This window comes from Nicotiana sylvestris, chromosome 4 (assembly GCF_000393655.2).
Source record: "Nicotiana sylvestris chromosome 4, ASM39365v2, whole genome shotgun sequence".
Classification (NCBI taxonomy): Eukaryota; Viridiplantae; Streptophyta; class Magnoliopsida; order Solanales; family Solanaceae; genus Nicotiana; species Nicotiana sylvestris.
Window position 1 is genome coordinate 175,312,013 of NC_091060.1, and position 17,001 is coordinate 175,329,013.

Genomic DNA, 17,001 nt, shown 5'->3' on the forward strand with positions numbered 1-17,001 from the left:
TACCAAATTGAAATAATAACTCTTCCTGAGGTCCCTCTCGGCACCTAAATGTTTTTGTCGAGCTTTGTTGCATGAGACTTGCCTAATACAATTTACCTATCTACTATCATTTGCAAGCTATTATATTAAAGTGGAGTTTATCCATAACCCACCTAAAGAGTCGCGACAACGATTTCCCTAGTTTAAACAATTTTTTTAAAGTAGGATGGTATGAATAATTTGTTGAACCGCACCATAAAATCGACTCTAAGTGAGTCATTTTTAGTAAGTAAAAGTGGCGATGAAGATTATGATGCCAAAATGCAGCTAACCTCGACAATAAGGATGATTTGGTTCGGAAAAAAGTATCCCATGACTAATTATCGGGGTATTAGTATCCCGAGATTGTTAAACACTACAATCTCGGGATAACTAATCTCAGAATTAATTATAATTTTATTTTATCTCAATAAAACGTGGATAAATTTATCTTAAATTTAATTCCGAAATTACTTATCCCTTATCCCTTATACCAAACAAGTCGTAAGCGTTGATTAATTAAAACAACAGTAAGAGTAAAATTGAATAAAGTTATTAGTTTCTTCTCAATTTTGCAAATGACAATAGTAATTTGTATTTGGAATAAGAAAATACTACTACTCCCTCTGTTCCAGTTTATGTGAACCTATTTCCTTTTTGGTTCGTTCCAAAAAGAATGAACCCTTTCTAAATTTGGTAACAATTTAGCTTAAAGTTACTACTTTACCCTTAATGAGAAGCTTTTATAACCACACAAATACTCTGGGCCCCATTTGGACTTATTTAGGACCACAAACTCCAAAAGTATTCATTTTTTACTTAAACTTCGTGCCCAGTCAAACAGGTTCACATAAATTGGAACGGAGGGAGTAGTAGTTAAAGAAATCAGAGGAAGTAGCATTACTGCAAAATGAGCAGAAAGTTCGAGGGGACTTTTGTGCTTGCACTCTATTACTCCGCAACACGCGTGTGTCCTGCAACTATTAGTCTATTTTGTTTTGCCTATTTTGTTTTGCTTAAATAAAATTTGCCTAAAAAGGTCATATTAAATAGGCCTCAGCTTGCAAATGGACATTTATTGTTGAATCGAGGTTAGAATTTTATCTTGAATTGGAGATAATTTGAAATTGAAATTGAAGTTGCAGTTAAAGAGTGTATCTTAATGGTAGGCTTTGAAATCCTTAACTCTCAGAAATCATTAAACTTTCATAATCTTTCTCTGGACAAAATTTAATATTCCTAACCGAAAGTCATCTATGTTTTCAAGTTACTTTGATTAGATTATTTATTCTATTATTAAATATTAATATTTCTGTTAGTCGTTTATGCCCCCTTCTTTTCTTACGCCGAGATTTGATTTTAATAAAATCATGCTTTCTAAATATTTATATCGTCTTATTTTATTTAAAAAAATTTAATTGCCATACCTCTAACACCGGCATTTCCCCATTTTTTTCCAATGTATTTAGGGATGACAATTAAAGCGGGTCAGGGAAAACTGTTAACGAGGCGAGGCAGGAGAATATTTAAACAAGACAGGCAGGGCAGGGCAGGGCAAGCAAAACGTTATATTTAAAAAAAATTGGGCAAAATCTTTATTAGCTGCTGTTTTGTACCAGTTTTGGTTCAAAAATAAATTGAATTTGACAATGTTGTGTGTGTTTCAACCACTTAATTGCTGACTTTTTTCAAATCCTTGTTGCTATCACGACCCATTTCTTAGATAGGCCCTTAGATAGGCCATGATGACGCCCAACATCGTCGCTAGGCAAATAAACAGTGAACTAACTAAGTGATTGTTCCTTTTTAATAATTTTTTTAGTAGTTGAAATTCTATTTATTAAAGAAAGCAAGGGGTAGAAGAATTTAACAAAGTAAAGCGAAAACAGGTAAAAAAGCAAATGTAGTATTATAAATACTCAAAAATCATAAAGCCTACTAGCATGTATTTCAAGACCCTGTATCACAAGTAAATGAGCAACTAGTACAATATACAAAACACTAAGCTACTGTCTCAAATAGAGTAGACAGAAAATAAAATGCAAAAGAGAGACTCCGGGTGCTGCAGAACGGACTCAGAAGGCAGCTCACCACTAAGCCTCGGGGTATTGGGGGGTGCGCGCCGGAATAACCGCTAGATGCACCTGCCTCAGATGTTGCACGATCAATGCAGAAGTGTAGCGTGTGTACATAAACAACATGTACCTTATAAGTATCTTGTCTAACTTCGAAGAAGTAGTGACGATGGGTCGGCTTCGATACTTACTACGGGCCAATAATAATTAAATACATAAATTCTAATAGGCATGGTGTACGTGAATAACAACAACAATAATAACACAATAACAAACAATAAATAAATGGTTCCTTAAATAATAATCAATTAGAATCTCCCATTGACACGACACGAACTTCAACAATTTTGGGCCATCAAATAAATTATAACCTCTTAAGTCATAAATATAATATCAAGTGTATTCGGGCTCCAAACATTATTACGCACGATTTATGCCGAGGTTGTACTGTCCGATCCAGAATAATGTGTACACTGTCGATGGTCGAGCGACACGAACCATAGATGCGTCTGTTATACCGCCGAGGCATTCGGCCCACTCCACAAGAAGAGAGAATATTCTATGAACACCCAAATTAAAGCTATCACGCAATTATACACAAGGAACACAATTTTCATTAACAGTCAAGTAGTCCGCCAAACTCAAAGTAAGTGAAGTTCAGTCTTTAAGAATTCTTTATCAAGTTTCAATATAATCTAGGCACTTAAATTAATAAGTAGAGTGCAAACAACTCAAGTATTTCATGATTTGGGACCTAAACTACCTGAACTTAGCATGATTAGTAGCTACGCATGGACTCTCGTAACCTAGTACGTATGTATCTCCCCCCCCCAAATAGAAACAAATAGTAATTTAAAACACCTATTTGGATATATTCCCTCTCACAAGGTTAGGCAAGAGACTTATCTCGTCTCCAGGTTCACTTTCCGACCCACAAATTCGTTCTAAAGCCTCAACTCGGTGCGAACAATCCGAAACTAGTCAAATATTATATAAATTAATCAATATATAATCAAAACTTCATAATTTAACTATTAGAGTAATTACCCAACCCAAATTGGAAGATTCCTAAAATTTACTCCCGGGCCCACGTGCCTAGATTCCGAAAATTTTTCGAAGATAAATGTTACCCATAATCTCACGAACTCAAATATATAATTTTCACCGAATTCCATAATCATTTTCGTGGTCAAATCCCATTTTTATCAAAAACCTAGATTTTTCAACTAAACCCATAATTTTCATAATTTTACATGTTAAAATCTACCTACAATCTATGTATTGAACTTACATTGGGTGAAAATTACTTACCTTCAATATCTAGGTGGAAACCCCTCTCTAATAAGCTCCAAAATCATCCAAGAAGTAAAATAAATGAACCCAAAATAGCCTAAGTCCCGTCTTAAATGAACCTCACTGCCTAGGTCTGCCTTCTTCGCGATCGCGAAAAGGTCATTGTGATCGTGAAGGCTATCTGCCCGGGCCCCCAGGAAAATAGCCATCGTGAACGCGAGGAACCACACGGGAACGTGAAGGCTGACGAGCCTAAGCTTTGCGAACGTGGGGTCCAACTTGAGAACGCGAAGAAGAAGAAGCTCAGCCTCCCCCCGCCCCCAGGCCCATTTCTCTACGCGAACACGGGCCTCCTCACCTGAACGCGGAGGTCATAGGTTTCAGACCTTTGCAAACGCGGGAAAGGGGTCGTGAACACGTAGAGAAATCTCAGTCCCTCACTATTTCCTTCTCCGCAAACGCGACACAGCTCTCACATTCGCGAAGAAGGAAACCAGAACCAGCACACCAGATTTTTGGAACTCAACTCGAAACTCACTCGAGCCACCCGGGATCCCGTACAAGTGCACCAACAAGTCCACTAACATAAAACAAACCTGCTCGAACTCTCAAAGTGCGTAAAACAACATCGAAACTAGGAATCACACCCCAAAATCAAATTGAATCAAATTATGAACTTCGAGTTTTTAACTTGCTTTGAACGCACCGAATCATACTTAGACTACTCGGAATGATGCCAAATTTTGCGTGCAAGTCTTAAATCACCATATATAACAATTCACGAATTTGGAATCTCAAAGGGACCTCGATAACGCCAAAACTTACTTCAAACCAAATATAAAAAACTTCAAAATCTTCAATGTGCCAACTTTCAATATTAAGGGTCGAAACACTCCCGGGTCATCCAAAACCCGATCCGAACATATACCAAAGTTCAAAATTATTTTACGAACCTATTGTGACTGTCAAATCCTAGTTTTGAGGTCATTTACTCAAAATGTTGACTCAAGTCAAACTTAACCCTTTAAAGCCAATATTAAGGAACTAAGTATTCCGATTTCAATCCGAACCCTTTCAAACTCGAACTAACCATCCCCGCAAGTTATAAAATAGTAAAAGCACATACAGGGAGTCTTAATTAGAGGAACGAGGATCTAGAAAGCAAAACGATTAGTCAAGTCGTTACATTCTCCATCTCTTAAACAAATGTTCGTCTTCGAAGGGGTCTAGGATCATACCTGAAGTGCCGAATAAGTGCGAATATCTGCTCCGCATGTCCTCCCCGGTCTCCCAATTTACCTCCTTGATTGGTTGACCCCTCCACTGAACCTTTACCGTATAAATCTTCTTGGACCTCAACTGGCGAACCTGCCTGTCAACAATGACAATTGTTTCCTCCTCATAACCTATGCTCTCATATAGCTGAACCGTGATGCTATCTAACACATGCGACCTGTCGGCATGATGCTTCTGGAGCATAGAAACGTGGAAAATAGGATGAACTCCCGATAGAGTGGGAGTCAAAACAAGCTCATTGTCACACCTCCTTTTTACCCGAGGGGGGATATAAGGGAGTTTTTCCAATTTAAGTAACATTAATCGATGTGAGATTATTTATTTAATTTCAGAGTCGCCACTTGAAATAATTTATGGTTTTCCAAGTCATCGGTTTATTTTAAATCCCAAATCGAGGAAAATTTGACTTCATATAAAAGTCTACGAAACCAGAAAAACTAGGTAAGGAATTCTGTTAACTCGTGGGAAGGTGTTAGGCATTCCTGGGTTCCATGGTTTTAGCACAATCGCTTAGCAATTTATACTTGGCTTATTTTGTCTAATTACTCATTTTAGGACCTATGTTTATTTTACCTTGTACCGCTATTAATCACTTGATAATCCCTATTTAAAGAATTAACTTAAGATGAGTTACAAGTACGTATACTTTTTAGTTTTAGTGTGTCAAAAATCATGTCACACGTACGTATACACAATTCCGAACACTTAGTTTATTTAAGAAAAAAAAGGATTGGTCAAAGTCGCGCGAACACAAACTTTGATTTATTCGAAAAAATCGCAATCACGATAGTAATTTAAAAACCGCGCCTTAAGCATTTCTATGAATATTTGATTAAGGCATTTTATTTAATAAAAGGTTTGACCATGGTCACGCGAACGTATACCTTGGTTTATTTTTGGCATCACAACTATGTCACGTATGTGTGTACATGATTGTAATAGTTAGTTCGATTTAAAGTATACCCAAACTATAATCACGTCTATAAGGTATTTTCATATATTTCAGACTAGATGTAAATGCCCAATGCTATGTGAGTCGTAATTGGGCAGCATAATATTAAGATAACTGGCTTTGCAATACTAGCCTAATCGTATAGGGTAAAGGTTCATTTCCCTCACATGCACATATAAACTTTCCCCCAAATGAGAGAGTAATTTGCCACCATGTACCATGCCTCAAGCACAGGTGTCCAAACTTAACATAACTGAGTAAGAGATTACGACAATTGAACTACTCATTAAGTTTGCATAAATGAACAAAGTGAACAGTTAAGCACATAAATGAGTTCATTTACAAATCATATTACTGTTGAGTTGTTGTAGACTAATTACCAACGGATTAAAATGAACCAAATAACACCATAAAACATGTATGACCACATAGCAAGTTTGAACTCCAATTGACCAAATAAAGCAACCTTGTTCACAAATCAAGAGTAACAGGGAAGCAACAATATGCAAATCTCATGAAAGAACTCGCTAAACAAACCGAAAAAGAAGTAATAAGGAAATAACTAATCAAAACATGTAAAATAATTCCAACCAAAACAACAAACTAAGAATTCAAGTATTTACATAGAATCTGAAACAAGATCGAACCTTTACAGTTGCAAGTATTAACGAATCGTCAAGCAAACGAGAACCTCAAACCAGGGGACCTCGACGACCTTGATGGACTAAGTTCAAATGGCTTCAAAACTGATTTTGGAAATGGAATATGAGAAACCAACCGCTGCTGCGTTTTTCCAGAACTGCTGATGCATTTTTTACAGTGTTTGAAGAGCTTTTTGGAGGTGATTTTGCTGGGTTTTGGGAGTTATTTTTAGTAGTTTTGTGGTTGTTTTTCGACTGTTTTTAGTGAAATTTTGATCGATTTTTAGAGATGATTTCGTGACTGTTTTTAGCTGGGTTTGGGGTGGAGATAAAGCTGGATTTTGGAGCTATTTTGGAATGTGTTTGCAACTGGGTTTTGAGGGGATTTCATGGCTATTTGCAGCTAGTTTAAGGTTGTTACGTGACTGATTTACATGGTATTTTTCAGCTGTGTTTATGGAGGTTTGAAAGCTGGTTTTTGACTGGTTTTGCGACTGATTTTTCAGCTGGTTTTGAGCTTGGTTTCAGGTGTAAAAGGATGGTGTTTGGCTGAGGTTTTCAGATTATTTTAAAGTTTTTTTTCGGTTGGATTTGGAGTGGCTTCGGGCGTGATTTTAGGACGAAGAAGGAAGCTGCCTCTATTGAAGGAGGAGAAGCAGGCGAGCTTCAGCTGCCTCTGCTGGTTCTCTTTGGCCCTAGTTTTTTTGGTTGTTTAAGGAAGAAGATGGGGTAGGCTCTCTCAGATCTATTTTTGAGGGAAAAACGGTTGTTGTCAAGGTGTAGGTGTGTGTGGGAATTAAAATTAGGTCTAGTATTTTATGTAGAGGGAATTAGAGTGTATTTTAGAGATGAGGGGATATTGGGTTTTGGGTAGTGGTCTAGAGAATTGGGTTAAGTTTTGGGCCAATTTATACATTTTTGGCCTAGTCTTGAACAAGACCAAATAAAACTCCTCTTTTCTTTATTTTTCTCTCTTTTCGTTAATTTTAAAAATCTAATTTTATTAATTAAAATCATAAACAAGCTAAAGAAAAATCCTAAATTAGACTCTAACTTAAATCTAGTTAGCAAAATTAATTCTATTTATCTATTAACAAATGCATGCAATTTTTTTTTTTGATTTTTATGTATTAATTCTAACAATTAAAGAGTAATTAATTTCTAAAGTGTAAATTAAACCTAAGATGATATGAAATTAAAATGTGACAATTTTTATGGGTTTTCAATGATTTAAGATACTAAAAATGCTAAAATGCAACTAAGTAAAGAAAAACTCCTACACTCATTTAAAATTATTTTTGGTCTATTTTTAGGAGTAATTTCCATATGGAGAAAAAATTAGGTGCTCACAGCTGCCCCTCTTTGCTCGGAAACATGAAGGATTTTTGGGCAAAGATAAAGTGAGTAATTACGAGCGATATTTGCCCGTTTGGATACTCCATGAGAAGCATTTTGAAAAAGTTTGACCGAGCCTTGCTTCAGAGGTTGCCTACATATCCTTGGCTATAAAGGAATCAGGTTAGTGTAGTTTTGGAGAATGATAGAATTAATGAGTTGCAGAGCCGAATGAGGTTCCGTCGAGGCTCCGGTCCGTGGTCCTGCTATAACAACAAAATCCAAATGAAAAAGACTAACTAAGCCTATCATCTACGAGTTACAAGATTCCTATCTATAAGTCTTTTGAAGCTTGATCTTGAGTCTTGATTGGTTTTCACTTAGACTCTGATATGAATCTTGATGCTTGTTACTGCAGGTGCCAGTTCATTCTTTTTTTCCCCAGCTTCACGGATCAATGTGGGACATGCAAATCTTGTGACTTCAATCATGTCTTGAGCAGTCCGCGTCCCTTCTCTACTTCTGCACTTTGAGTTCACTTCTTTTTCTTTTATTCTGGATTGAGACTTCTTTTTTTGGTCATCTCGAACCCTATGTCTCGAGGTATAACATGCTCAGACACCAAAATAACAAACGAACAGAATTTTTCTGCCCCAGTTTTCACTTGGAAAATTTCGTGAGTTATTGGTAACCACAACTCTATACTACTTCATTATTGAAAGCAATAAAAGCCAGGTTTGTGTATCCTTGGGAAAAAGAGATTGGGAGTGGAGACCCTATATCTAAAATGAAATCAACTAGGAATTGAAGACCCTATTGTCATCAACTAAGGAGTGAGATCGTATGTTGGAAAATTCACCAGGTTATGCTGGCATCAACTAGAGAGTGGGACCATATGTTGGAAAAGTCATCAGGTTATGCTAGAATCAACTAGGGAGTGAGACCTTATGTTGGAAAAGTCATCAGGTTATACTAGCATCAACTAAGGAGTGAGACCCTATGTTATAAAAGTTATCAGGTTATGCTAGCATCAAGTAAAAAGTCGTCAGGTTATGCTGGCATCAACTAGGGAATGAGACCCTATGTTGACAAAGTCATCAGGTTATGTTGGCATCAACTAGGGAGTGTGACCATATGTTGGAAAAGATGCAGTTAGGTATTGGTGATCCTATACTACCATGGCTTTGAACTTTTCTTCTTTTCTTTCTTTGCATTTCATTTTTCATCAATTTTATTTAAGAGAATGAGTAAAGAATTTGGAGGGGACTTCCCTCCTAAGTTAACTATTGCTGCATAACCATTTTAGTCTCTACGTGGTTTGCTTTAGTTGCACCTGCTTCTTGCAAGGTTGCTTTGAATTACACTTGTTTTTCCTGTTTTTCAAACAAAGAATAATTTATCAGTTTGAAATAGTGGTTGGTTTTTTGTGGTCTTGAGAGTTTCATTCACTTGATCTCGGCCCGACTCCTTCGATAAAGGTCTCCATTTCTTGCTTGCTCTCTAGGGATTGGTTTCATTCCTAAACCTGGGGATATTAACTTTAACACGATGGTTAACTATGTGAGACTTAACCTTTTCAAATTTATTTTGCCTTGTGGGCATTTGACTTTGATTTCCTTTCTTTTTGGGAGTTTTTGACTCTAGAGCATCGACCATCATGCCCAGTCGAAGTCGACTCGATGCACCCGTTGAGGCTGGGTGCCTTCTTGAATATCGACTTGTATCAAACAAAAACCCTATAAATTAATCTTGCCATCTTTTATTTGTCTTAGTTTTGAAACATAATTAGACCGAAAGAGATTCAAATAAAATCAAACAAAGAAATGGACAAATGAACTTAGACGAGAGGTATCTATTTCGGAAGGAAATGACGACTTATCTGGAGTGCATGCGGACTTTAATGAACACGACATGCCTCTTGGACTGGATGCCCGATCTATATAGACTGTCCAACTCTCATAAATTCATCGTAACTCATATCTCAAAACTGAGAAACCTTGCTAGGACTCTGTCGATGCCGATGGCTGTGTGGATCCCCTTTTCGATTAGTGGTGCCCTTTATGGGTTTTCAACAGCTGACCTCTCTCATTTATCTTCTTACCATCGCCTTATAGTGCTCTTTGTGAGTTTTCACTAACAAAACTCTTTCATTTTCAATTTCTCTGCCTACCATTGCCTTACGATGCCCGTGTGGATTTTTACCAATAAGACTCTCTCATTTTATTTCTCTCATTTGATTGTATCAGATACAAGTAAATATATCTTCTAATTTGAACATATTTGCCAATTGATCTGAAGGACTTGAACAAGATTTGGGTAAAAAGAATTTGAATTGAATTACAACTTTGGAGCCTTTCAGGCAAAAACTATTGCTGGATCATTGTAACTTCTGCCCCAGTTTCGACTTTGGGGAAATGTGGATTTTGTTTTGGTGCGACTGAACCTCAGAGAGAGGCTACCTACGTATCCTTTCGGAATCAAGTCGAACGTAGTTCAAGGAAAACTTTTATTTTTGTTTTTCTTTTGTTTTGTTTTGCTTCATTTTTCATCATTTTGTTTCATAACAACTTCTTGGTTACAAAGAGGGTAATCAAAGAAGAGTAACCGGATCAAAGGGTTTGCAAAGGACTGATAGTGTTTGGGTAGCGAGAAATAAATCCTTTGCCATCCCAATTAGAAAGTATTAAAATCGCGTAACAGCTGTTTTGGGATCATTTCCTTCAATGTCTCCTAAATATAGTGCTCCTTTCGGCAACAATTTTCTTACAATGTACGGACCTTTCTAATTTGGAGCAAATTTTCCTTTTGCTTCCTCATGATGTGGGAGAATACGTCTCAAAGTGAGTTTCCCCACTTCAAAGTTTCTAGGTCGTACTTTCTTGTTGTAGGCACGAGCCATTCTTTGTTGATACAACTGCCCGTGGTAGACTGCGGCCATCCGCTTTTTATCAATCATGGTTAATTGTTCTAAATGGGTCTTGACCCATTCATCATCCTCAATCTCAGCTTCAACAATGATTCGAAAAGAGGGAATCTCAACTTCTGTAGGCATTACGGCTTCAGTGCCATAAACCAATAAATAGGATGTTGCCCCAACTGATGTGCGCATGGTTGTGCGGTATCCCAATAATGCACAAGGCAGTTTCTCATGATATTGTCTAGAATTTTGGATCATTTTCCTGAAGATCTTCTTGATATTCTTGTTTGCTGATTCAACAACACCATTAGCTTTGGGCCGATAGGTAGAGTTACGACGCGTGATCTTAAATTGTTCGCATACCTCCCTCATCAAATGGCTATTCAAATTTGTAGCATTGTCTGTAATGATAGTTTTAGGAATACCAAAACGACAAATGATGTTGGAATGCACGAAGTCCACCACCGCTTTCTTAGTGACGGCTTTGAAAGTGACTGCTTCAACCCATTTTGTGAAATAATCAATGGCAACCAGGATGAATCTGTGCTCATTTGAAGCTTTTGGTTCGATCGGCCCATTGACATCCATACCCCAGGCAACGAACAACTAAGGTGCTGACATAGGATGAAACTTTGAAGGCGGTGATGAATCAGGTCACCGTGTATCTGACACCGATGACACTTTTGGACAAAGCTAAAGCAATCCTTTTCCATGGTCATCCAGTAATAACCTGCCCGAAGGATTTTCTTTGCAAAGACAGATCCATTCATGTGGGGTCCACATACTCTCAAATGCACTTCGTTCATGATCTTTCTAGCCTCTTGGGCGTCTACGCACCTTAAAAGATTCAAATCTGGAGTTCTTTTGTACAAGACCTCCCCGCTCAAGAAGAAACTGCTGGCTAGCCTTCTAATGGTTCTCTTTTGGTCTCCACTAGCTTGCTCGGGTATTCCTTTGTTTTCAAAAATCTTTTGATATCATGATACCATGACTGAATATCTAGTTTTATTTCAACTGTATTGCAATAACCATGTCTTTCTCGAATTTGGATCTCCAATGGGTCAATATGGACATTACTCGGATATGGCAACATTGCCGCCAAGGCAGCTAGTCCATCAGCTAAATCATTATGGAATCGAGGGATGTACATAAATTCAATAGATTTGAGCCGTTTACTCAAATCTTCCACATGTTGCATGATAGGATAAGCTTGATGTCCCAAGTTTCCCATTCACCTTGAGCTTGCCGAATAATCAGGTCAGAATCTCCCATGATTAGCAAGTCTTCCACATCCATGTCAACTACCATATTCATGACCATAATGCAGGCTTCATACTCAGTGTTTGTACAGAAGAGCCAGAGCCGGGCTATGGCTGGATAGTGCTGACCAGTGGGCGAAATCAATATTGCCCCAATCCCGACACCTTTTGCATTTACAACTCCATCAAAGAATATTTTCCAAGCGTTGGCGCCTTCTGGAATTACTTCAAATGAATTCACTTCCTCGTTCGGGAAGTAAGTACTCAAAGATTGGTATTCATCATTCACTGGGTTCTCAGCTAAATGATCATCCAAGGCTTGGGCTTTCATGGCCGTGCGGGTGACATAAACAATGTCGAACTCAGTAAGCAGGATCTGTCATTTTGCTAGCCTTCCCGTGGGCATCAATTTTTTGAATATGTACTTTAGGGGGTCTAATCTGGTTATGAGATATGTGGTATAGGCCAACAAGTAATGCCTAAGCTTCTGAGCGACCCAAGTTAGGTCACATCAAGTTCTTTCTAAAAGAGTCTACTTGGCTTCGTAACCAGTAAATTTCTTACTCAAGTAGTATATGGCTTGTTGTTTCTTTTCAGTCGCATCATGTTGCCCGAGAAAATAACCAAAAGAATTCTTCAAGACTATTAAGTACAAGAAAGGTCTTCCAGGCTCAGGTGGAACCAACACCGGCGGAGTTGATAGGTATTCTTTGATTTTATCAAAAGCCTCTTGACACTCATCTGTCTATTTAATCGTCGCGTCTTTCTTTAGCAACTTAAATATGGTCTCACATATTGTAGTCAGTTGAGCAATGAACTTGCTGATGTAATTCAATCTTCCCAACAGACTCATGACCTCTTTCTTGGTTCTCGGAGGTGGTAAATCCCGAATAGACTTTATCTTTGTTGGATCTAACTCGATACCCCTCCGACTGACTATAAACCCCAGAAGTTTCCAAGATGGAACTCTGAATACACACTTAACTAGATTTAACTTTAATTCATACTTGCGCAAACGCTCGAAGAACTTTCTCAGATCCCGCACATGGTCATCCTGTGTTCTAGATTTAATGATCATATCATCCACATACACCTCAATTTCCTGGTGTATCATGTCATGGAAGATGGCAGTTATAGCTCTCATATAAGTTGCCCTAGCATTCTTTAAACCAAACAGCATGACCCGATAATAGTAGGTTCCCCAGGGTGTGGTGAAGGCTGTCTTTCTGCGTCTTATTCATCCACTAGAACCTGGTGGTACCCAGCGTAACAATCCACAAAAGACTGTATCTCATGTTTGGCACAATTGTCGACAAGAATGTGGATGTTCGGTGATAGAAAGTTGTCCTTTGGGCTTGCTTTGTTCAAATCCTGATAATCAACACACACTCGGGTTTTCTCATCCTTCTTTGGTACTGGGACCACATTAGCTAACCACATGGTGTATCGAATAACTCGGATCACACCAGTTTTTAATTGTTTGGTGACTTCTTCCTTGATCTTATCGCTGATGTCCGTCTTAAACTTTCTTTGCTTTTGTTGGACAGGTGAGAAACCAGGATAAGTTGGCAATTTATGCACTACCAAATCAACACTCAGTCCCAGCATATCATCATAGGACCATGCAAACACATCTTTGAATTTGAACAAAAGTTGGATCAATGCATCACTAGTGCTTTCATTGGCGTGAATGCTTATCATGGTTTCCCGGATCTCTTCTGGACTACCCAAATTGACTGGCTTAGTTTCATTTAAGTTTGGCTTAGGTTTATTCTCAAATTGTTCGAGTTCTCAATTTGTTTCCCTAAAAGCCTCATCTTCATCGTATTCCAATTCATGATTCATTATTTCACAGTTAGACAGCGTGTTAGGATCTGGGCATGAAGTCTGCATTACTAGAACTGAAAAGAGAAATATGAGAAAAATAACAAAATTAGAAAGAATAATAGAAAGTGATTCATAGACGATGAAATGTTGATTTTATTTCATTGAATTTGAAGATATGAGGGTTTACATCGGAATTTAAAAGACAACAAACTAAAAACATTCGAGTTACACCCTGAAATAACTCGAAATGTAGAAAATATGGCAAGACTAAACTACCGGGATTCCCGCCTGACTCCATATATTGCACCTCAGCAGTGCTTGAGCCTTCGCCCGGTTTGACCATGTGAACCTGTTACAACATTTGCCTCATTTCCCGACATATGTCCTCAATTTCTTCGGCCATGAAGGCCTCTTCTTCTTCTTCTTCTTCTTCTTCTTGTTATTCTTCTTCTTCTATATACCTTGGCTTAACAAATGACCTGGCAAGGTGTGGGACTGGCTGAGGCCGGGCCCAACCATTGTTCTTACATTCATTAGCCTATTTAACGTCGGCCTCGGTAGCTTGAAAGCCTATGCCAAAGAACTTCTCGCTGACAGTCAAAGTGACAGGCTCTGTAATACCTTGTAAGGATACCCCGAGCCCTTTCCCGGGCTTGTACCCATGTTTGATCATTTCGCTGGCAACCATGATTGATGCGTTTGACAAGTAGGGTTGAGGACATGGGGTTCCTTCCTCGCACTGGTCGGCAACCACGATTTCAATGGCTTGGTAGACAATGTGTTCACTACCCTCTCTAGCCTCCAAGCATGGGACTGACGAATCCCTATAGATTGACTATTCATCTTCTTCGTGGACAAATATTTCTTGATTTTCATGTTTGAACTTGACCCATTGGTGGATAGTAGAGGGCACGGCTTCTGCGGCATAGGTCCATGGTCTTCCTAAGAGAAAGTTATAAGAAGTGTCAATGTCTAGAACTTGGAATGTTACTTCAAAATCTACTGGGTCAATAGTTAGAACCAAGTCAATCTGCCCTATAGTATCCTGTTTGACACCGTCGAAAGCACGTACGCAAATATTATTGGGTCTAATCCTTTCAGTCCCAATTTCCATCCTTTGTAATGTTGATAGTGGGCAAATGTCAACTCCAGATCCACCATCTAACATAACCCTTTTCACATAATATCCTTCACACTTGACAGTCAAGTGAAGGGATTTGTTGTAGGCGTCTCCTTCTGGAGGCAAGTCATTTTGACTGAAGGAGATTCGGTTGACCTCGAAAAACCGCTCTGCCATTCTTTCCAACTGTTCAACCGTGGTCTCAATCGGATCATATGCCTCATTCAACGTCTTTAGAAGCACTTTTTATGTTTATGTGAGCTTATCAACAACGACAAAAGTGAAACCTGGGAGGAAGTCTTTCTAAGTTGATCAATTACAGCATACTCCAAGGTTTTCATCTTTCGGAAAAATTCCTCTGCTTTTTCAGCGCTAATCGGATTCTTGAGTGGAAACCGCTTCTGCTTTGTTTTGTTCAATTCTTCTGGGTTTTGATACTTCCTAGATTGGTTTGTTTCATTTACTTCTCCCACAACTTCCTTTCCTTGTATGCGACCACCATTTTATTGTAATTGCAAGGGACGATAATTAGGTCTCTTAAAGGTTTCTACGGTCCGCGACTAATGATCACAGGCTCATCCAGCCTGGGTGGAATTGTTGGTCTTCGCACCACGTAAGTCCCTTTTGGTACATACATCTTTGGCAAGTTCAATGTGCCTTTTTTCTGTTCAAATCTTTTAGGAGGGCTCTGTGAGCACGTGATTTTTGTTTCACGAGACAATCGCTCCAAAAGAAATAAAAAATAAATAACAATTGATCCTGTTGTACAATTTTTTGATTTTTACGTGGCACTTTGTTAATTATTTATGATTTTTGCCCATTTTTACCTTATTAAAACAAAATACAAAAAATGTACGTGTCATGCGTAATCCGAACCGTGACACGGTTGTTAAATAGAAAATCATAAATGGGCATCTTTGTCCGGGATTTTGCTTTTGCTTGATTTTACCTGTTTTAAAATATTTTAATGTATGTGCAATTAATTGTATTAAGTGTTTATTTAATTTTAATCTGATTTTACTTAGTTTTGTTTTTTTAAAAAAATAAAGAAGAAAAGGAAATAATAAAAAAAGAAAAGAAAACCCTTCCTTTTTCGGACTTGGGCCAATTTGTTAAATTGGCCCAAACAAACAGCCCAAAACCAGGCCTGCCCGGTCCGCACCAGCTGATACCCAGGGTGTCCAAACGACGCCATTTTAATCCAGCCTGATCTGGGCCGTTGATCTCAGATTGATCAACGGCCAAGATCACATTTCCCATACCCACGAACAAAACCCGACCCGTTCCACCCGGACCAACCCAAACCCCCTTTAGTTGAAATGACACCGTTTCCCCTAAGCCTTTAGATCCAAGCCATTGATTTCAGTTGATCCGACGGCTGAGATCAACCCACCCATTCCATATATAAGCCCTTTACCATACCCTGCCCCCCCTATCCAACACCCCAGCCTTCGTCCTCACCAAACCTTTCCCCTTCAAACCCTAGCCGCCCCCATCTCCCTTCACCAGAAACCCGGCGGCATGAACGCCGGTGACCTTCACCTTAACACCCTAGGACCACCTTGACACCCTGAACATGGATCCACCAACCGTTCACCTCGAATCCCATCCCACCTTCTCGAATCTTCATTTGAAGATTCAAGTCAAAACTCGATCTACCCCGATCTGCCCTAAATTCATACCAGACACTCCCCAGATCCCCCTCGAGACCAAACCATGCTTGGTTTGGTCCGAATCTGATCAGGGAAGCATGAATCCCAGATCTGATTTTTGGAACCTTAGGGTTCCTCGACACTAGTCCATGTCCGTTCGAGCCAAAGAGATTAAGGTCTAATGGACCTTAATCGAAGTCTGTTCAACCTTAAAAAGGGTCTGTTCGAATCCAAGTAAGATTTTGATTTTTCAAGGTTTAAGGTGAGTTCTTTCTTTTTCTTTATTTGTTTTGGTCCGTCTGATTGTGGTGAAGGTATGTTCATGTTTTGTTTGTGTCCCCGAATTTTAGCAACTATGCCCTGACCACTTTGCCTGAACCTTTGTTGTTTGATTGAGTATCTTCTTCTACTTGTTCTGATAATGTGTATGTATGTATTTGTTGTGCAATAATTGAGCTTCAAATGTTGACTGATCAATTGGTTCCTCGAGTACCACTTTGCTCAGTCAGTATAATTCAAATCATGTGTCGATACTGTTAAATGTCTGATTTTTGGTTACGACTGTATGTGTTATAACTAATATAGTCGAGTCGACAAATGTCTCAATTAATTTCAG

The 17,001-nt window shown here is 38.6% G+C and overlaps 1 protein-coding gene across 1 annotated transcript; it reads right to left on the minus strand.

The window, feature by feature from the left end:
* Positions 1-11,428: 11,428 nt before the first annotated feature.
* On the minus strand, positions 11,429-12,117 carry LOC138890560 (uncharacterized). The gene is made up of 2 exons (XM_070173955.1): positions 11,763-12,117; positions 11,429-11,646 (listed from the first exon to the last, which is right to left on the minus strand). The coding sequence occupies exons 1-2, from the start codon at positions 12,115-12,117 to the stop codon at positions 11,429-11,431; spliced, it is 573 nt and encodes a 190-aa protein (XP_070030056.1).
* Positions 12,118-17,001: the final 4,884 nt, after the last annotated feature.

Excerpts from the sequence above, each read along its gene's own strand:
- LOC138890560 (XM_070173955.1), bottom strand. The coding sequence starts at position 12,117 with ATGAAAGCCCAAGCCTTGGATGATCATTTAGCTGAGAACCCAGTGAAT. Across the intron at positions 11,647-11,762 it reads GATTATTCGGCAAGCTCAAG|CTGATGGACTAGCTGCCTTG; the intron begins GTGAATGGGAAA and ends ATAATGATTTAG.